The 21802-nt window shown below is 35.2% G+C and overlaps 1 protein-coding gene and 8 pseudogenes across 9 annotated transcripts; 4 read left to right on the top strand and 5 right to left on the bottom strand.

Moving 5' to 3' along the window:
* Positions 1–508: 508 nt before the first annotated feature.
* On the bottom strand, positions 509–1662 carry AT1G42260 (annotated as a pseudogene; the record flags this gene model as incomplete). Its single annotated transcript has 1 exon — positions 509–1662.
* Positions 1663–2487: 825 nt separating this feature from the next.
* On the bottom strand, positions 2488–3169 carry AT1G42250 (annotated as a pseudogene; the record flags this gene model as incomplete). Its single annotated transcript has 4 exons — positions 2488–2549; positions 2633–2746; positions 2903–2971; positions 3070–3169.
* A 1066-nt stretch (positions 3170–4235) lies between these two features.
* AT1G42240 lies at positions 4236–6515 on the bottom strand (annotated as a pseudogene; the record flags this gene model as incomplete). The annotated part of the gene is made up of 1 exon: positions 4236–6515.
* Positions 6516–8910: 2395 nt separating this feature from the next.
* Positions 8911–9243, bottom strand: AT1G42230 (annotated as a pseudogene; the record flags this gene model as incomplete). The annotated part of the gene is made up of 1 exon: positions 8911–9243.
* A 1264-nt stretch (positions 9244–10507) lies between these two features.
* AT1G42220 lies at positions 10508–11686 on the top strand (annotated as a pseudogene; the record flags this gene model as incomplete). The annotated part of the gene is made up of 1 exon: positions 10508–11686.
* A 1384-nt stretch (positions 11687–13070) lies between these two features.
* On the top strand, positions 13071–14067 carry AT1G42210 (annotated as a pseudogene; the record flags this gene model as incomplete). The annotated part of the gene is made up of 1 exon: positions 13071–14067.
* A 2636-nt stretch (positions 14068–16703) lies between these two features.
* AT1G42200 lies at positions 16704–18086 on the top strand (annotated as a pseudogene; the record flags this gene model as incomplete). Its single annotated transcript has 1 exon — positions 16704–18086.
* Positions 18087–18737: 651 nt separating this feature from the next.
* AT1G42190 (GAG/POL/ENV polyprotein) lies at positions 18738–18932 on the bottom strand (the record flags this gene model as incomplete). The annotated part of the gene is made up of 1 exon (NM_103420.1): positions 18738–18932. The coding sequence occupies one exon, from the start codon at positions 18930–18932 to the stop codon at positions 18738–18740; it is 195 nt and encodes a 64-aa protein (NP_174960.1).
* Positions 18933–20733: 1801 nt separating this feature from the next.
* Positions 20734–21242, top strand: AT1G42180 (annotated as a pseudogene; the record flags this gene model as incomplete). The annotated part of the gene is made up of 1 exon: positions 20734–21242.
* Between the last annotated feature and the right edge of the window lie 560 nt (positions 21243–21802).

The raw sequence follows: 21802 nt of genomic DNA, 5'->3' as shown, positions 1-21802 counted from the left end.
GAGTGGAACTCATCATCTCCATCTAAGGTTAGATACTAAGAACTCTTAGATTGCATAAGTCTATGTTCTGTAAATATGAACTAAGTTATAACCTTACATAAAATAACCGGATATTTAATATTTTCAACTCTTGAATTTAAAACTCTGCACTTGATTCTTACCTGCTTAAAGAAAATAGTAACTTGCAGTTTCAAATAGGAGAACTGAAAACTAAAACCATCTCTAAAAAAAAGAACACAATGTATGATAATTCAAACAAACATTCCAACAATAGTTCATCAGATAAAACCAAAATCAACTTAGAAATGAACAGTTTGATTTTAAACAGCAATGTAAATTGCTTCTACAAATCCTTGGAAAGACGAATCTGACTCTTGGATTAGTCCTCAACAACATACTCAATCTTTCCTTCAACAGACCCATCTGGTTCACATCCAAACCAATTGATGTAACAAAAATATTAAAAGATGTCATTTTGACTTGAATAGTTAGTATCTAATGAACAAAAACAACTTATCTAATGTTTTTCACATACATGTAACATGTTGCATCAAAGTCTGGAAAAAATTCCTCAATGAAGATCCTTGAACACCCATACTCGCTGATTAAGGCCTTAGATCCTATTACATTTGTAAAGAATTCTGGCGATTAGTTATAGGTCACATGGTTTAACATCTGAAACAAATGTGACTAACATATTGACAAATTTTCACTAACCTTTAAAAATAGAGGTTCTAAAGAACCGGAGGACTGCAGTGATTGGCTCGTAGTTATAAGTTTTCATACCAATAAGTCGATAAAACTTTGACAAAAACGACTCACACGCACTCTCTCTAGCAACACATGTTATGATCATATCACTACAACCAACGAAAATACAAATTTATCATACTACACATATATGTCTGTTTTTAACGAATTTAAATACAAATATACATCCATGATTGTTAACTTACATATTATCTTTGATGGTAAATGTCACATATCTGGCCTCATAGTCTGTTTCTCCTTCACGACAGACATATGAAAACCTCGACACAGTTGAGACAGTTGATATGACTCCAATAGCATCTAACAATAATAGTAGAGCAAACAGAATTAATCAAAATCTTAGTACTAAGGAATTACAATTGCAAGAAACCATAAACTATATAAATAAGTCTTAAATTACCGGTTACATAATCCTCAGACTCAGATTTGACTTCATCAGCATGAATGAATTGGAGAGAACTTTCTTCAAATCTATCACTTACAGGTCACATTTTTGTGTGCCACATAAACTCGATTTCATAATGAAAATCTGAGTACTTAGGTATTGTTGTTGCTCTCTTCAATCGAAAGTCAGCAATGTTATACCACTTTCCTTCAAATAGGCTAGGCTTGAAATTGTTCAAATAATCCCCCAAGGTACTCTAGCGTCGATTCTGGTTCCCTGAATAAAAAGACAAACATAAAAAATTATTTGAACAATAATATAAACCAAAAACCAAAATAACAATCCAAAAATATATCATAGTTACTCACCTTCACATTACAGAGGATCATGGTAGTAGGAGTTCCAAAGATCATAGACTGATTGTCCCAGATGCTTAAGATTTTCACGTATAGGACATGATTGTTACTGTGTAAATTTAAGTCACGTATATAGTTTGTCTCGGCCATTGGAAGTTTGAATGGTTCTTACTCAGATTTCAGAGAGAAGATAGATTGACGGAAGTTAACCTAATCTTTGTCTTATATATATATATATTGAATGGAGAGGAAAGTTGAATAGATTCAGTGAATCTATATAAAAGGTTTCCATATAATATAACCGTTCAAATCCTTTAGTCAATATCTAATTATTTGCTAACCGATTTTGTAGCCAATCAAAATATAGAAAAGTCTCTTTGCTAATGATTGCTGATATGTTAAGTAGATAATGATGATAAAGTATTTGGATTAGTAGACATATAAATAATAGTTGCTTATGTTTTAAATCCAAAACAAATTCTTCAGTATTTAATCTAAACAATTTAGTTTATATATACTAACATTGTTGCCTTACTAAAATTTCAAGAATTTGAAGTCGGAGAAGATAGCACATGAATGCATTAAGGTTAGATGATTCTTCTTTTACTCTTGTCATTATAATTATCATGGGTTGTAATACATTTCATGTTAGAAGTTGTTATACATAAGCAAACATAAGCAAATTAATATAAAGTAGTCACGGGAAATCCAACTTACAACAGTAGAAAATAAACATAGTTCATAAAACATAGCACAATTGTTTTCTCATAAATCAAAGAGCATATTATAACTTAGAAATTGGACTCCACACTCTCCATGAAAATGTCATCATCTTCATCATCTGATCCTGCAAAGTTACTCCTACGAAACTGATACCAAAAACATACAAAGTTAATGTCTATATATACTACATATGGAATAAACAATGCTTAAGAATAAGGTTCTAGATTACAGATAGTTGTTCTTGTCGATTCCTCAGAAATTTGGATCAATGTGAACCTTTGAACAACCATAAACACTTATCAAGCATGGATTTCCTGTTAACCATTCACAAGAATTTGAAAATCATAAATGTCATGATCCCGAGATAAATCAGACTAAGAAGTAATAAGAAACGCACCTTCAAACTCCAAAATTTTCCAAAAACGCAAAATAATCATCACAGGCTCCATCTTAAAATTAGGTTCACTTATTTTCTTGTACCATTTTCTTTCAAACTCTTCACAAGAACTTCCTACAGCAACACATTTGATGTACTGGTGCCTATAATATGAAGTGAACTTAGAAAATATTCCAAAAGTCCTAACTATCTCTCTTAATAGTATAGAAAGTATAAAAACTTATAGAGAATCTTTCATAATGAAAGTAAGGTATCTTGATGTAAAGTCACTTTCCCACTCTCTAGCAACCCAAGGTATCTTCCCGATGGGAGATACTGATTCAATTACTCCCATTGCATCTGTAAATTGATAATAACAAAGATTCAAGTTTAAATTTTATATCTATAAGCCAAATTCTATACTTTAAAATCCGGAAAATAACTACTAAAATACTCACCAACAACAAATTTCTTTTGGATAGGAGCTGCATGTTTGATCGTATGGAAATCAACACACTCAATGAAATGGTATCTACTCTTAGGCGAAACATGTTCCATTGTAGTCTTTTTAAAAATTTGGAACACATGAGATTAGATAGTTTGAGAATCTTTCAACTGGGTTAGCTACAACCACTTCAAAGTTTGAGATTAGATAGTATTTTCTTTCTCTTAATGTAGAAATCATTTCTTCTTTGTATGCATGTAGAGGAGACAATGCATCGATTCGAAGTCCCTGAGATCATATATAAAATCTCAGAGAATATATATAGAGTATAAAATCTCAGTGAAGATATTGCATGGATGTTTATATTCAAGAGATCCAGTAAATAACAACTAAACTCGAAATAAAAACTGTAAATAGATTTTTCATACCTTCTCATAACCTAAAATCATAGTAGGTTCTTCTCCGAAGTAATTAGGAGGCCAATTCTACAACCTTAGTAGCTTAACAAAGACAAAACATTTTGTTTTTTTAAGACGCAAGTCAGAGAAGTTCTTGAAGTTTGACATTTCCAGAAAAAAACTCTTTTTCTTCTCTACTGTTTTCTCTTGTGTGGAAAATGAATGAGATAAGGAGAGAGTCTATTGATCTTTCCAATAAACGTATCTTCTTATTTTTCGAAAATAATTATATCAGAAATGAATTTTTAAATTTCAGCCAATGAATGATTATTCTTTTTGAATTTAGACAGATTCTTTTGAGGGTTTCAAGATCCATTGATAAACCCTATTTTTGAAAATACAGATTAAATAAAATATTTCTTATATATCACATCTTACTTTTCAATTTTTTTTTAATATAGATGCAAGAATATTGACTATAAAATTCCAAAGATCTTTTGATGTTTTCATCTGTTTCAGTATAACCTTGAAATCGGTTCTTTGCTATTCAATAAGGAAATAGAGTTTTTAATAAGAGTATAAATATATAGTAAAACAAAGATAGTGAAAACCTTTCAATAAAATACGTCAGAAAAATAGAAATACATGTAAATGTATAAAGCAGCATAAAAATTGAAAATGTTCTTAATACTTATTGAAAAACATAAACGAAGTCAGAAAATTCTGACTTTTATTAAATCCAAAACCAAATAAAGACTGTGAAAACATATAACTAATTTTATTCCTTGTATCTCTCTGTCTTCACTTTGGTTGATCCTTTAGCTTTCCAAGTTTGAGGCTCAATCTCTTCAACTACTCCTTCTATCAGTAGACTTCCAGCATCATCCTTAATAACTTTAACCTCATCAGCATTTTCTATTATCACATTGGTTCCAATCTCATCATCTCCATTTTCTGAGTTAACCCTAGAGCATAACTTCTTAGTAGTACTCGATTGATCAACAATATCAGACAACTCAGCTGAACCACGCTTAGATGAAGGAGTACATAGTTCATTGTTTGTAGCATCAGAACAGTTCTCGCTGCTATTAGTTAATATCAATTGACCCTAACTCACAAAATCGAGAAATATAATATGGTATATGAGTACAAAACACTTAATAAGAATAACGAATTGTATTAAGTTTTTTGATCATACCTGTTCCTCAGACCCAATTGTTAGTGGATCAAAATATAGTATAACCTTGAGTGTCTTCAAGCAAACCTGATTCTTCTTTGGTTGTGTCTGTTCCAAAATGCACCTTTGTAACTTTGTAAATATCCCCACCACCATAAATATTGGCTTTCTCAACACTAACCAGAAAATGGAATGTCTTTCCACACAAATTTGTGATGACATCAGGTATCATCGTAGGATCTTCAATCTATATACATGTCTCACATTAGTACTATTCATTCTATCATAGACATATAGATCATACTTGAATGACAGTATATAAAATAATATCTCTTTGTATTGTCCATCCACTAACTCTTCAAAAGTTTTCCCAATAAGTTTGGATGCATTATTTTCAAACACCATGAGTTTAATTTCAGTTGTCTTGTCCATTACACAAACATGAAACTTGTACCTGAAGTAAAATGTATTGTACATATCAAATTAATATACACTTAGAAACCTTTATATTTTCTGCAAAGACTGTAAGTGATCAAAGAGTAATTCTTACCTTGCCTCCACATTTGTGATGCTCTCCTGACATTTGTCACACCAGAACTTAGGCTTCGTAGGTGCTTGGATCTTCTTAACAGTGCTGGTTGATTCTTTAATCAGCTCAACTTTTTTTTTACATTTAGGACATCCAAAATAGAACCATCCCGATTTGGTATCAATGGCAAAAATGGAACCAAGTATTCTCCATTGTCCAACCTGATTTTCAATACAATAACAATTATAGGTACTTAAACTTAACACAATAATTTAGGAATTACTGAAAATATACTTACATCTCTCCCATGAAGTAAATTAACAATTGTTTTGGCAGGATAATCAAAAAAATTATCTGATTTAACCTTAATGATGTCACGGTTCACATAATTATCCTGAATAGTGAGAGCAAGGCCATCACTTGGTAGTCTGCAAATAAGCATTTGTCTAGTTAACATGTTTGTAATTTTAAACAGAACAATGAAGGTCATAACATATTTTGCACTTACGATTTCACGAACAACTCAACCTCAGAAACATGAACTGGATTGATTATGACTTCCGAAACATCAAAAGCACTTGTAATACTAATCTCACCCAGTTAACATAATTAGAAAAATATATGTTAACTAAGACATGCACATATACATCCAATATGATAACTTTAGATATAGTTAAGGGAAGAGTGGATACCTTTAAAATTATTGATTTTAGCATAGCGTATCAGAACCACTGTCTTCTCGTCATGCTATACACTTTTTAAAGCACAAAATACTTTCTCAGCAAACACACCCCACAAAGTACAAGACAAACGCTCATTGCTTCAATATAGCAACAAACGATATCAATATTACTTGTTTGAAAACATAGTTATTATGAATCAAAATTATGTAGAACAATTGAGAAGACTTGCCTGGCATCTTTTATTTGAAACTCTAGTTTTTTGTTTTGTTTGTTTTGAGCCACAATCTCATCCACTTTTCCCACACTGACCACTTGACCTAATATGTCTGCCATTGTAAAAATACTCTGTTAATATTAAAATCCATAACACTTGTTTGTTTGAGTTAAAGAATGATATAGAATTTAGAAAATACGTACCAATTAGAACATTCTCATCATAACTCTCGGTCTTAACCCCTTCAAAATCTGCAAGATCAAGGAATACACTATCCGATACAGGATCACATTTAATCACATCTGTGTTGTGGTTAAAGTCCATTCGATAGCTCAAACTCGGTATCTTGTACTTGCCAGTCGAAGGACTCAAAGTGAAGTTATCAATGATCTTCCAATCACCGACCTTTATTGACCTGTGAAACTTGCCAATATATGCTTTCTAATGGTGATCTGCATCTTAGATCCCTATATCAAAACCAAATAAAAAAACACATTAGAACATGTTTTAATCAAACTTCTTGAATAAATATAGATTCATATATTTAATCAATAGTACTCAAGCATACGTTTTCATCACATATGAAGAAATCTAACGTTTCTCCTGATGCATCTTTGGTTTGCCTCTACAGATGAAGAATTTTGACTCGGACACGCCAATTCGTTTTGAAAGGTTTGACATCACTAAGATACGTTAAACCTAAAGGTAAACTCAATGACTATGTGATAGGCTGCGAAGAAAAGTAATGCTGACAGAATGATGTTATTGATTGAGTATTTATACGGTTAGGAATTAGAACTGAAACCCTAAATGACAACCGGATTTTTTGGTAATCTCAATCATAACTAAATATACTATTTCAGTCGAATATAGGAATCATACCTATTTGGTTGTGATTTGCAGGATATCTTCAAGTTGAATGTCTTGGAGATGAGGCAAAATATTGAGCTTGGCAGGATCACTAAGAGTGGTTATGGACTTGCGGCTTTTTATGTAATCTCAATCATAACTAAATATACTATCTCAATCGAATATAGGAATCATACATATTTGGTTGTGATTTGCAGAATATATTCAAGAAACAAACTTTCCTTGAGCGAATATCTTGGAGAGGAGGCAAAATATTGAGCTTTGCAGGATCTTTAGGAGTGGAGAATGACGTGTTAATGGGCCAATCCTGTTAAAAACACGTTAATAAGCAACTGAATAGAGGCCCATTTTGTTTAAATCAGGATCCGCGTGTCTTGCAAACGGATCGGGTCCATACGCGGCTCGGGTCAGCTCGAAAATAGAGGGTAAATGACGCTTATAACCTTAATTCTCTGGTTTTTTTTCCCTATAACGTGAAAAACGAATACGGCTCAAATGGCTCGTCATTTTTCTGCCCCTCATTCTCTCTTAATAGTATAGATTAGGGTTTAGTAAGAGAAGTTTTCATACCAGACATAACAACTGAAGATGTATCCACATTGATCTACAAAACGGAGAACTAGAAGACATCAATCATGACAGTTCCGAAGAAGAAAAATCATATGACAAATTTGGCAAATCTGATGATGGCGTTGAGTCTGAAAATTATTGTAATGAATCAGAAAATGAATCATAATGAATGTTATTATTGTTTACTTTCGTTGTTTTTACCAAATATAATAAATTAATTCAGAAAATGATTTATATACACTTCCAATTTTCTAATTTTAAAGTTTTTAATTATTCAGAACTTATGAATTTCTAATTTTAATTTTTGAATTAAAATTTTGAATTTTGTTGGTATTATTATTATTAATATTTTTAATTTTGTGTTTTACTATTTGCGAGAGAATACTACTGATCCTCGCAAATCTCTAGCAATTTATCTGCCACCGAGGAGTGAAGGCTTATCCCCATGTCTATGCTAAGGAAAAAAAGCTAAGGACGATTTTACTTTCAGATTCAGATGAGAGTGTCGATCGACACACTCTTGGTGTTGATCGACACCGGTTTCGGCCCAGAGAAGTCCATGACGTTTTCAAGTTTACAGAAGTGGAAATTTGCTCCAGAAGACTTCCCTATTTGCATTGTTAGTTCCTGAACGTTTTTAGCTATTCGTCCCCTGTTTTCAGAAATTCATTCAGTTTTCATTAAAGTGAAGAGATCCCTTCTAACCATTTCTCTTATTGATGTGTTTATGTTTTCTTACTCAAATATGTTGCTTGTTTCAATCTCCTTGACTGAGTAGTTTGCTTGTTAGGGTTAGAGTTTCTCATTAGGGATTCATATGGTTTAGTAGATAGCCTCTTTGCTAGGTTGTTTGTAGAATTCTTTATCTTTAATTGTTCTTAATGCTAGTTCTAGAGTAATTAACTAGAACTTGAACCCAGACAATAGATATACCCGCCATAGGTATCTGTAGTTGAATCTATTATTTGGTGAGCCTGGTCTATAGGTGTGTAATAAGAATCAGCATATTTACTAAAATAAACTGAATTGAACTCGTTTAGAATGCATGTTAAAGTATAAGATTTCTCGGGTTCTCTGGTTATTCTTAGCTCTAGGCATAGGGAGTTTCGCGGAACGCCACCGGTTATTCCAAAGTTAGAGTTTGAGTCTAAGAATGGTTCGATAACAACCTAGCTATCATTAGATCTACTAACAAATAGTTTCCTGCGAATACTCTAAACCTGACTCTTTATTATATTGTTTCAGAACCTCCAATCTGCTATTAGTTACTTTGTTTTCTTTTTATTTTACTCATCCTCTTCTAGCTTAATCTTGACAATTGATTCATTGTGTGAACAAAAGAACTCTGTAGAAATCCGACCCTTAAATACTGCAACCGATCTCTTATTTGAGAGAGTAGGTTTAAGGCAATTTGAACCATATCATATATGCATCCTCTTCGACCCACAATGTCAATTAGTTTCCCAAGTGGGGCCCAACTGTCAAACTAGAAAGAGGTGCCAAGTCCATTCTTCACTGTTACTCTAACAAAACCAGCCCCTGATGCACGATACATAAGCAACCTTTTCCGCATCCAAGATCCCAGTATAGTTGTTTTGTTTATTGACCAGAAAAAAGTCCTCTTGATAAGATAAATGCGTATTCATCTCGCCCAAAGTGAGTTTGATAATAGTAACCTTCAGATTAATTTATAGCAGCTGACCTTATTTGCCTCATTGATCGATCTTAGGCCTAAAACTCCATCATCTTTAGGGAATTACTACAGATCCTCGCAAATCTCTAAGAGACATCAATCATGACGGTTCCGAAGAAGAAGAAGCATAAGATGAATTCGGCGAATCTGTTGATGGCGTTGAGTCAAAAAATGATTGTAATGATTCAGAAAATTAATCATAATAAATGTTATTATTGTTTACTTTCAATGTTTTGACCAAATATAATAAATAAATGAATTAATTCAGAAAATGATTTATATACACTTCCAATTTTCTAATTTTAAAGTTTTTAATTATTCAATACTTATGAATTTCTAATTTAAAATTTTTTAATTATAATTTTGAATTTTGTTGGTATTATTATTATTATTATTTTTAATTTTGTGTTTTACTTATTTGGGAAGAAATTATTACTGATCCTCCCAAATCCCTAGCAATTTGCGAGGGACTTACTAGGAAGACACGCATCTCCCTCGCAAATAAGTGCAAAACCCTAATCGGGTCGGCCTGCCTCGCAAATCCCTAGCAATTTGCGAGGGACTTACTACGAAGACAACCATCTTCCTCGAAAATATGTGCAAAACCCTAATCGAGTTAGCTTTCAACCCTAGAATTTTGCGAGGGAATTACTACGTCATCTCGCAAATCCCTCGCAAAGTTGACGTCTTTTGATTGGTTTGTTTATCGGTTCCTCGCAAAACACTAACAAATGTTGCGACGGATTTGCGAGGCGTCTTATATTTATATATACACCAAAACCGAGTTTGAGCGGTGCTCAAACCCAACCGCTCACACTGAAACCCTAATTTTTTCTTCTTCTCCGTTCTTGTTCTCAGGCTCCGTTCTTCTTCTCCGGTTTCGTGCTTCTTCTCCGCTGTGAAAAATCCTCATCGAATAGATCCAAATAACGGTTTACCAGAAAACCCTAATTTCCTTTGTCTAAAATCGAGTCATCGAGTCTTCTCTGGCGATAACCCGATCTTCTTCGCCGCCTCTCATGTCTCATCGATCTGCAAGGTAAAGAAATATATTTCATTTGAAAGTAAGATCTATTTTCTGTAGATCTAATTAGTTTTTTTTTGTTCCAAACGATTTTATATGTATATTTATTTAAATCTAATTAGGGTTTCTTTTACTCAATCAATTTTCTCTACAGTTCTAATTTGGGTTTCATATTTTGAGTTGGATTTTTTCTTTAGATTTTATTAGGGTTTCATATTTTGAGTTGGATTTTCTCTTTAGATCTAATTAGGGTTTCATATTTTGAGTTCGATTTTCTCTTTAGATCGAATTAGGGTTTTGATTTTTTCTGTAGACCTAATGATTTTGGCCATCAATTTTCTTTTACTAATGTTTTCTTTTTATTTGCCAGATGACATTCTCTGGAAACGAGTATACAAGGTTTCGGTCTCAGAAGCAACATCAACAACGTCCACACACGAGTGTAAGTGAAGAGAACACCTCGACGGTTCAGGGTAATCGCCGTACCTTCGCACCTCAGACAGTAGATGGTGCTTCTCCGCCACCGAAAAATCAATCGCCTCAACCTTTTGTCAATCATACTAATCCTCTAGCTGCTAGGCTCAACAACATGACACTGGAAGAGTTGCTTAAAAGTCCTGGGTGTGCAAGTTTGCCGAGATTAGACCATAACCGTCTTCTGGGAACTCTCTGGTAAGTATAAGTAAGAAGTTTTGGTTTAAGTTAATTTAGGACATAATGATAAGTCACTTGTCTCTCTTTGATGAGATACTTGTTTTGTAGGTTTGACGAAGACCCTTCAGTTGCAGCCACTGTCTGGAGCATCTTTGAAAGAGATTTCAAGGAACCTCATTCATGGACTTTTATCGATAGAAAGTCAGAGGAGATCTACAAGGAAGTGTCATCCAGGATTCAAGCGGAGGAGTCTCATCTGTGTACCGGTGACACTATGGAGAGCACAGCTTCAGGCGGGTTATCTGTTCAGGCTAAGAACAAGATTTATGCCCAGGTAAATATTCGGTTTCAATTCATTATAGTTTCGGATGGCTTGCATTAGTCATTGTATTTCTTGTTGGTTTTTTCTCTCTTTGTACTTGTCTGTTGTGGCTTATTATATTATGTCATTGTGTTACAAACTGATACGATAATGTTGTGGTTTTGGTATTGAGTTTCTCTTCAAATTAATTATAGTTTTGGATGGCTTGCATAGTCATTGTATTGCAGTGTTTTGTCTTTCTTTGTACTTTTCTATTATGGCTTATTATATTATGTCATTGTGTTACAAACACAGACTATTATGTTGTGTTTTTGGTATTGAGTTTCTCGTAGGTTGCTCTGAAGAAGAAAGGAAACACTACAAGAAAATAGTCGCTTTGCGAGGCAACATTGCGAGGGAAGAAATTCCTCGCAAATTTGCGAGGGTATTGCAAGTAATTTGCTATGAAACGGACGCGCGTTGCATACCCGTCGCAAAATTGCGAGGGAAGTACGAGTAGTTTGCGGAGAACATTATATGCCATTGCAAATCTCTCGCAACTATCTCGCAAATCTTTAACCTAAACCCTAAAATATGTAAAAGTATTTTGCGATCTTTGATTTTCAGTTATAAATGTGAATCTAAGTGACCATATAATTATACAAATTTATTATATGGTGATGCACAAAAAAATGTTGTATAGGTTTCAATATTAACATTTCATTTTGAAAATATTATACACATTCATTATTCAAGTTATAGAAAAACATAAGACCATAATTGATGTATTTGGGGAAAATGCAAATTCGAAGTATATGATGATAAAGTAGATTCTAATGTAGATAACTAACTTCCTAATGATTCAAAAAAATGAATCCGAATGATTTTGAGTAGTGTTTTGTTGTATTTGTTCAAATTGGTTCTCTTTTGCGAGGGTTTTGTGAGGGATTTACAAGTCGTATGTAGCACTTCCCTTGCACATATTTACCCTAAATCCTAAATTATTTAAAATATTTTGTCATGTTTTTTCTTTTGCTAAGAGTCTTACTAGAAATAGGAGAAAATGAATTTGAAAATGAATAAGACATGATTAATAATACTTAAGAATGTTTGTTGAGTTTTTTAAAAACCCTAATGAAGACTTTGCGAGGGATTTACTAGGGAGCCTCGCAATTCCCTTGCAATAGTTGCCTTGTTTTAATTGGTTGTTTGGCGGTTCCTCGCAAAATCCTAGCAATTATTGCGAGGGATTTGCGACGTGTCAAATATCTATATATACGAATGACCTAGTTTGAGTGGAGCTCAAACCCAGCTGCATATCGCGAAACCCTAATCTCTCCGATCTCTTCCTTCGCCGATTCTCTTCTCCGATCTCTTCCAATCGTTGATTATGTTCCTTTCTCCGAGCTCTCCTCTCTGATTCAGTTCATACGCTCCGATTCTCTCCTCTTTCCGAAGATCTGAAGATATTTTGAAAGGTTAGGTTTTCTTGCTCTATAGATCTTCGCCGATTTGTTATTGGTCTGATTTCGGTTTTAATCTGAAGATTTAGGCATGATTTAATTTGATTTAGGTTTTTTTTAGGGTTCGATTTAGGGTTTCTATAGGGTTTGATTTAGGGTTCGATTTAGGATTTCTATAGGGTTTGATTTAGGGTTTCTATAGGGTATGATTTCGGTTTTAATCTGAAGATTTAGTCATGATTTAATTCGATTTAGGGTTTCTTGAGGGTTTGATTTAGGGTTTCTTGAGGGTTTGATTTAGGGTTTCTTTACGGTTATATTTAGGGTTCGATTTAGGGTTTCTATAGGGTTTGATTTAGGGTTCAATTTAGGGTTTCTCCTCTGTGAAAGTTTACGTTTTCTTTCTCTCTTACTAATGTTTTTTTTCTTTTCTCGTTGATGGTATCTGAAAACGACTACACTAGGTATCTATCCACTCAACAAGTACTTGTTCCTGCTGCTCGTGGTTCCATATCTCAAGGGAATGCATCTAGAAACCGTGATCCACCCTCACTTGCGAGTCAAAACCAACAAGCCGATTTATTTCCTCCACAATCCAATTCAAACTCGCCTAATCCATCTCATTCAGCTACTCAACCACCAACTGCCGGTCTCAAAGATATGACATTGGATGAGCTCCTCGACAGTCCGGGGCGTCAGTCTTTGCAGAAGCTAGATCCAAATCGTCCTCCGGGAACTCTCTTGTAAGGATGATTTTGGTTCTACTTTAAATTTAATTTCAGTTTTAGATTTTTGGTATGTAGATTCTCATTGTATTTTAGGTATGTAGACTAAGTACTAATTTGGTTATACATTGTATTTTAGGTATGTTGATTCGCATTGTAATGATTTTTTTTTGTAGGTTTGAGATTGATGGTTCAGTTGCAGCTTCTGTCTGAAAGGTTTATGAAAGAGATTTCAAGGAACCTCATGCCAATTGGACACAAACTCCTAAAACAGTGATCACTCGTTGGTTGAGACTTTTGCGGTAAGTGAAATTGCTTAGTTTAGCTTTGTTTTACTCTACAAATGTATGTGATGGTATTTCTGACTTTTTTTTTTTTTGTTTTTTGAAGGAAATGTACAACTGGGACAAGTCCATAAAGGATAGAGTTAGAGATGAGTTTGAGAACAAGTTGAAGGATAGGATGTCTAATCAAATTTGTCGGTGGAAGGGAAAGTGGAAGGAGAAAGGTGATGAGGCAAAGCCTAAATGGATTGATCCTCTAGTGTGGGCTGGACTTGTTCGTTTTTGGCGTGATCCGGCATCACAAATTAGGAGTATCAACAGTAGAAATGCCCGATATCATGATCCCGATGGCCTTGGTATATCTAAGCACCGTTTTGGTCAGACCTCTTTCAAATCCCGTGCCAGAAAGCATGTAAGTTAACTCTGTTTTCTTTCTCATACATATACTTATGCATATTGAACTGAGAGAATATTACACTCTAAGACACTTTTCTCAAACAATTTCCGAGATACGACACTTTCAAAACACAAGGCACTTCTAATATAAAAATTGTCCATTTTGCCCTCAAACCAATTTCGGTTTAATTCTCTAATTTTAATTTCTAAACGAAAATCAATTTGTAAGAAACCTCTCTTTCTCACCCAATCCCCCACGACGACTTTACAATTTCTCTTTGTTTTCCTTTTCTAATAGATGGTTCATGCTTCTCTTTGGCGATTTCGCTTTCAAATAATCCCTTGGCATCTTCGTAATGTTCCTTTCTCACTTCTCAATGTCAATACACATCGATTTCTCCTCCCAATACCGTTTCAATTTCCTCGTACTACTCCCTTACGACTGACAATGATCAATCCTTCTTCCATTACTTCCACCATCTTCTTCGATTATGCGTGACGGCTCAACAATGCAGGTAAGTGCATGCCCAAATAATTTTATCCGATTTCATCTTCTGTTCTGGGTCATTAGCTGCGAATCTCATATTTGTTTACTCTCGGTGAGGACTCGTCCTCGATGCATGTAACGTCTTTGAGATTGTTTCTCTTGTTTTGTTGTTGGATTTGCGTTTGTGGAACTCGATTCAAAAAGCTAATATGTCTCATGGGACATACGAGAATGCTTTTGAGCTTTACATAGGAGTGAACGAGATCTCCCAGAGTAATTGTCATGTCTTGATTAGATTTTGACTTTTCATTGCATGAATCTTAAGTCACTGTCCATTTATACATTGTTAAATGAAACAGTTGATCTTATATTCTCTTTGATTCAATTTTGCAGATGATTCCTTGCACTACATTAAATTATATCACAAACGGACGTACTGTGCATCCATGAATTCAACTTAATTCAAATGATTGGTGACCATAGATGATAGAACAAACAAATATGGTTAGCTGGATGCTTACTTATTGATGTCATCCAAGAGAATCTGTCCATTCAGAAGCAAACATGGATATTGTGCTCATTCTATTCACTATGTAAGTATATATGTTTCTTGTTATATTTAGGATTAGTATACAATTTTGGTTATAATGATGGGAGTTTCCATACACAAGTGAATAAATGGTCAAAGAAAAATGAACGATGATGTACTTTGAATTGGCGTTTGAATTGATGATTATTGTTCATGTATAAACTTGTGTATTGAAATGAAACAACCCCGTAAGTCACTAGATGACCACATGGACTAGACCGCTTGGACAGTCATCAATGGACACCTGTGTCTTTGATTTGCTTTAAATATGTTTTATTGGTCGGTAAAATTACCATTTTTTGTATGAGTTTAGTGTTTGTTTTTACGGTTTCAGATTTAGTGGAGAAAGATCATGGGTTGAGGGTTTGGGTTTAATTTTAGGGTAAGTAAATAATGATTTAGTGCAAACCGTTAAGGGTAGAGGGTTTACACACTTGTATGAACCATTTTTGAATATAATCATAAGAATATCACCATATGAATGATCCTATATTTTACAGCTCTTAGATTGAAATGTCTTAGCTGCACAAACAGATACATGAAAGATGAGTAACACCAAATCTAAACATTGTTCACCAAAATCAAATACAAGAACACTTCATTAGTTGGAGAACATATATTCAAAGAGTAATGGACGGATTCCTATAGCTGACAGTCCGCAAGTACGTGTTCATATATGATATTAAGAAGTAGAGATGTATCCATGTAATATCGACCAAATGGATATAGTGTAAAACATGACTGTGTATCCACCTAGCACCGAACAAATGGATATACATTTTTGTGTGTTTCTCGTAAATCTTTCTAGACATCCATGAGCCACCTTAATAGATCGGTGTTGCCAATCAGATCCCTAACCCAAGTCCCATGCACTAAATCGAAAAACAAATCCAATCAACAATCAAAAACACATATAATCGAGATCCAATTCCACAATAAGAATACAAACATCGTTTGAATTGGAGTTAGAGATGATTCATACCAGAGGACAGATCCATGACGAAGAGTTTCTGACGAGAAGAGATCGAGCGGATTTCTAAGTGGAATCTTCTAATGCTAGGGTGTGTTTAGGAGAATATCACAATCTGAATGACGACCGACGACTAGAATCTCTTCTACTTCGCCATCATCATTGCTTACAGTGGAACCGTTTCTCTCCGGCGACGAGAAATCGCGACTGTTCACAACGAAGATGTTCTTGAGAATCGCGCCATTTTTCAGAACGGTGAACACAAGGATCGTCTTCTCTGGCAATCATTGCTCTTCCTCCATAAGTTTCTCTTCTTTGACATCCATGAATAAGTCTTAGATCGAACGATTGAGAGATTTTCGAAAATTGAAAACGAATAATATTTTTTTGACACGTTCAGTTAGTTTTATTAGATACCAAATCAAACAAAATCTCTAGAACCGGTTAATCAATTGATGGTTTAATGTGGGAAGGATAGAATTGTCTTTTTATCCTCCAAAAACAAAGGAAAGTGTCTCATCCCTGAAAAGTGCCTCAAACGGAATAAGTTTTCCTAAAAGTGCCTATTAGTGGCACATTCCCTTGAACTGACACTTAACTTTTTTCTTTTGTTTTAGTCTGAGGAGACTGATGATTCAACTCCAGATTTTCTGGTGGTTCTTGAGATGACTCATCGCAAACCTGATGGGACTTTCATTGATGAAAAGTCAGTGGAGATCTACAAGGAAGTGTCATCAAGGATTGATGAGGCAGAGACTCTACTGCAATTAGGGGATAATATAGAGAGCTCTGCTTCAGGTGGGTTATTAGTGGCTGTCAAGAACAAGATTTATGCTCAGGTAATTTTGTATATTTCCAGTTCAGAGTGTCTTTAGTTAGTACTTAGTCTTTGTGTGGTGTGTGATTATGTGATGATGTTAGCAGCATACTTGTGTGATGATGTTAGCAACATACTTGTGTGATTATTTCATTAGTACTTAATCTCGTGGCAGTCCACTCATTATATTGTGTGGTTTGTATCAGGTTGCTCCAAGGAAGAAAGGAAGGTTGTATGGGGTTAGTTCTCTACATAATGAAGCATCCTCAGCCACTGTTAGTCCACAGCCTCACAATGATCTGATTGTTCTATCGGAGAAGCTTGCTGCTGCTGAAGCTCGTCTTCAACTTCAGGCTGACAAGATTAATAGTTTCGTTGCCTATTTTGGTATATATTTGTTAATCTCAACTTTTGTTTTAAGACTTGGGTTTGCTAATCTCTAACTTTTGTAATCTCAACACTTATGTTTTTGAATCATTTAGCAGTTAATGTTTTTGAATGTCTACTCATTTCATATATGTTTTTATATGTTTACTAGAAAATCAAATTAAAATCCCTAGAAAAATAAATCAGCATAAAATTCGTAAATAAAAAAAACAAAAAAGACTTGCAACAGACTTGCGAATGTTGCAAGGGAAGTGCTACTCTTATGTTTTGCGAGGGATTGTGGTCCCCGCAAATTTTGCGACGGAATAGGTTCCCCACAAAATTTACGTGGGAATTGCAAGATATTAAATTTGCCAGCCGCGTTTTGCGAGGAATGACGTGGCGTAGCAATTCTCTTGCTATACGCGTTTTGCGACGGATTTACAAGGAAACCTTCCCTCGTAAAACACGTGTTTTCTTGTAGTGAAAGATCTATTGGGCTGGTTCATTGCAGCTTGAAGCATCTTCAGCTCATAATGGTCCAGTCCATCCTCGAGATGATTCGGTTGTAATCTCTCAAAGGTTGGCTGCCGCTGAAACGCTTATTGCAAACCAAGCTGAGAAGATCACCAGCTTTGATGTGTACTTCGACTATCTTGCCAAGAAGGATCCTGAGTTTGCTGCACGCTTTCGATCTGGATCCTCTACAAGGACAGAACCGATCAGCTCTGATCCAAACCCTGAGGTGCCCAATGGCGCCATAGCTCCTACATCTGCTGAGATTGGAGCTGAGGCAACCAGCATTGGATCCTCTCCATAACAAAATTTCTAAGTTTTTGTAATAATGTCTCTCCATCACAAAAATAGACAATTTTTTCTGAATGTATAATTAATTTTGGGTTCTAACATTTGTATTCGAATTTGTTTAATTTCCGTTTTCAATTCTTGGTTTAAGGTTTCAAATCAGTTTTAATATAAATTTTCAAATATAAAGTTTAAGTTGGTATAAAGATTAAATATAAGATCCAATTAAGAATGTAATTAAGGCTAAATACAACAGTAGATATGCTTATGAAAAATACTTTATACGTCCCTTATAAATCGCAAATCCATCCAATGTTTTGCTAGAAAATTGTAATAAAGATGAAGAATTGCAAATCCATCTCAAATTTTGCAAGGAGTAAGAGAGACCACTCAATTGCTACCACTTTTCTACCGTAATATCCTTTGCAATTTGCGAGAGATTTGTGAGGTATTTTGTTCGTCCCAAATTTTGCGATAGACTTACTACCGAATTTCATTTGCGAAGGGCAATTTGCGAGGAATTGCCACTCGTCATAATTCCCTCGGTATTAGCAATTTGCAAGGGATTATCTACGAATTCTTCCCTCGTAAAGTGATTGTTTTCTTGTAGTGTGTACGCATCATGTTAGCCACGAACACCAAACAAATTCTTCGACCAATTTGACCTTTATCTTCCGACCATCTCTGAACTTACTCCCAACAAATTCGGAATCAGCATTCCCACAATCATCATATTCTCTAGCAAATCCGGCGGAGGCTCTGATATGACATTTTCCTGATGCGTTATGCACTTCCTTAGCATAGACACATGAAACACTTTGTGGAATGCATCCATCAATGTAGGCAAATCTAACTTGTACATGATATAGCTCAAATTGCCTTAAGCTTCCAAAGGGAGTCTCCACAGGGTTTTGCTCCCAAAGTACAAAAGAGATAAGGAGATTAGCCTCTTCAAGCTTAGACCATCTCCATCAGTAAAAATAAGGAAAGTTTCTCAAAAAAAAAAAATATTAATATTTTAATCAAAATAGATATATTAATTATTATTTAATAGTTGAACTAATAATATGATGACACCTGTCCAAATTGGATGAGAATAGTTTCTCAAAGTTTCTCCTCCCAGAAACTTAACTCTCCTTCTCTCCTACTTTTTCTCACCTCTCTCATACTTTTTTTTTTTGAAATTTTTTTTTTGTTGGGTATCTCATTGAGATACTTCCAATGGAGATGCTCTTAGGTCTAAACAATGACCTTTAAAATATATATATATATATATGACCTAAGAAACGTGATGGGCCTTCTTTAGAAATAAGGGAAAGTTTTGGGCCAAATTTGGAAATCTTCAAAACATCAATAAGTTGCGTCTTCGAATTGTCGTCAAGTATTGGTGTCGCTCGACACCAAGAGTGGTGTCGTTCGACACCTACGCGGTTTTTAGTCTCCGAATTTCTTCAGCAGCCTAAATTCTCTGTTTTCCTCTTGAATGCTCCATTATCTCCAAATAAATCCCAAACATGTAAAGACCTGAAAACGACTAGAGAAGAATCTAGAAATAACAAACAAACTCTAAAACCTATACCTAAATCATAGCTAAAAGCAGTAAAAATAGGGTTATATCAACTCCCCCAGAATTAGTTTTTGCTTGCCCTCATGCAAAACACAAAAGCCGAACTCGTGGAAGAGGTTTGAATACACAGAAATAAGGGAATATTCTGGGCCGAATTTGGAAATCTTCAAAACATCAATAAGTTGCGTCTTCGAATTACCGTCATGATATAAGAACGGGAGCTAACATTGTAGCTGATGGACTCATTGAAGGACCACCTGATAGACTTGCTGATGAACCGGCTGAAAGACTTTCTGACAGACTTCCTGAAGGACTTTCTGACAGACTTCCTGAAGGACTTTCTGAAGAACCCGCTGACGACCTAGTTAACAAACTTAATCTAACCAAAGAGCCACCTGATGTACTTGAAGACTTACTCCTAATTATATTAACCCTTATGAAGCCTACACGACATTTAGGAGCTGTAGAGATGACACACAATCTGTTCACACATCCAAAACCAAGAGAGAAGACACTTTCCTTAATCGGAGGATCTCTTGCCTTTTCCCTCAAGATCGAATATCCTCCTGTTGATCGAGTTCGTTTACTCACTCCAGAAGATCTCAGCAATGCATCTTATCCACCAGACCTAAGAAGATTCATGAAAATCACGCCACAAGCCAAAGGAGCGTCACTTTTAATGCCCAACGACTAGAAGACATCAACGTGAGAAGATCATGGTTCTCTCTAATTTATTTGTTTCCTTTCTAAATTTTAGACCTTTGCTGCACTTTTCTATTTAAGCTCTTTGTTTCTTTACTTTGTATTCACGCTTTGATTATAAGAAAATTCAGTTTGTTGTGCTTCAATACTTTGTCTTGAATCAAATCATTGTTCTTGCGAGTTCTAGGTAGTTTGTGGAATCAAACCACTTAGGTTTCGTGGAGAATCTCTGATCCTCGCAAGGAATAGCCCTTGGATCATATTCTTTAGCTCTCAGTGTTGTGGATTCAACAACAATTCGGTTACTTTATCATCATCACCACTTCCACATAGTTTTAGTCTTTGATTCGGTGAGTCTTTTCTTGGTGGAATCCGGGGTTTGCATCATTGGTATCAGATGAATCAACCACCATCTATCCCGATGTAGGCGAGCTACTAGTCATTCAAAGGGTTCTCTCAGCCCAACAACCCACGGAAGAACCGAAGCAAAGGGATAACTTAATCCATTCCCGTTGCACCATCAAGGATAAGGTATGTCATTTGATTGTCGATAGTGGTGCATGTACTAACATTGCTAGTATTACTCTTGTTGAACAGCTAGGACTCAACACCACTGATCATCCAAGGCCATATAAGCTTAAATGGCTTAATGACAAAGAGGAAATAAAGTTGTCAAAACAAGTCGAAGTGCTATTTTCTATTGGGAAATATCAAGATCAAATCTTGTGTGATGTTGCAACTATGCAAGTTGGGCATATTTTAGTTGGTAGGCCATGACAGTATGATCGCGAAGTTAGTCACAATGGTCGCACCAATCAATATTCCTTTTGCCTCAACAACCGCAACTTCACTCTTGCCCCATTAGATCAAAAGGATGTTCGAGCAATGCAAATTAAACCTAAGGTATGGGCTAACACTAGAGTTAGTTTTTATGTTGATAAGTCCTTTTATTCTTCCCAAAAGACGGATATAATGCACTTGTCTTCGCCAAAAGACTCATTTTTCAGGTTTTGGAACAAGAAGCAAAACACCACATGCCGCATCATTCATGAAAAACCACGTCCCTACTCTGGAGCTACATGCAGCTAGAGGATTCTACCACTCCATGCTGATCCAAGCTGAACCACCTGACGCACCATACCGCAACAATCCTAAACAACATCAAGGTATGACATTAGAGTCACAAAACCGCATGAAAGCTAACTTGCTTACTCTTGGTGGAGGTCAAATAGTTTCGAGGACAAAACCCTTTCAAGGGGGAGGGGGTGATATAAGAATGGAAGCTGACATTGTAGCTGATGGACTCACTGACTGACCACCTGATAGACTTGCTGATGAACCGGCTGAAGGACTTTCTGACAGACTTCCTGAAGAACCAACTGACGATCTAGTTGACAAACTTAACCTAACCAAAGAGCCACCTGATGTACTTGAAGACTTCTTGCAGTTTATATTCACCCTTA

This window comes from Arabidopsis thaliana (genome assembly GCF_000001735.4).
Source record: "Arabidopsis thaliana chromosome 1 sequence".
In the NCBI taxonomy this organism is placed as follows: Eukaryota; Viridiplantae; Streptophyta; class Magnoliopsida; order Brassicales; family Brassicaceae; genus Arabidopsis; species Arabidopsis thaliana.
This window is presented reverse-complemented; position numbering and strand designations above follow the sequence as displayed.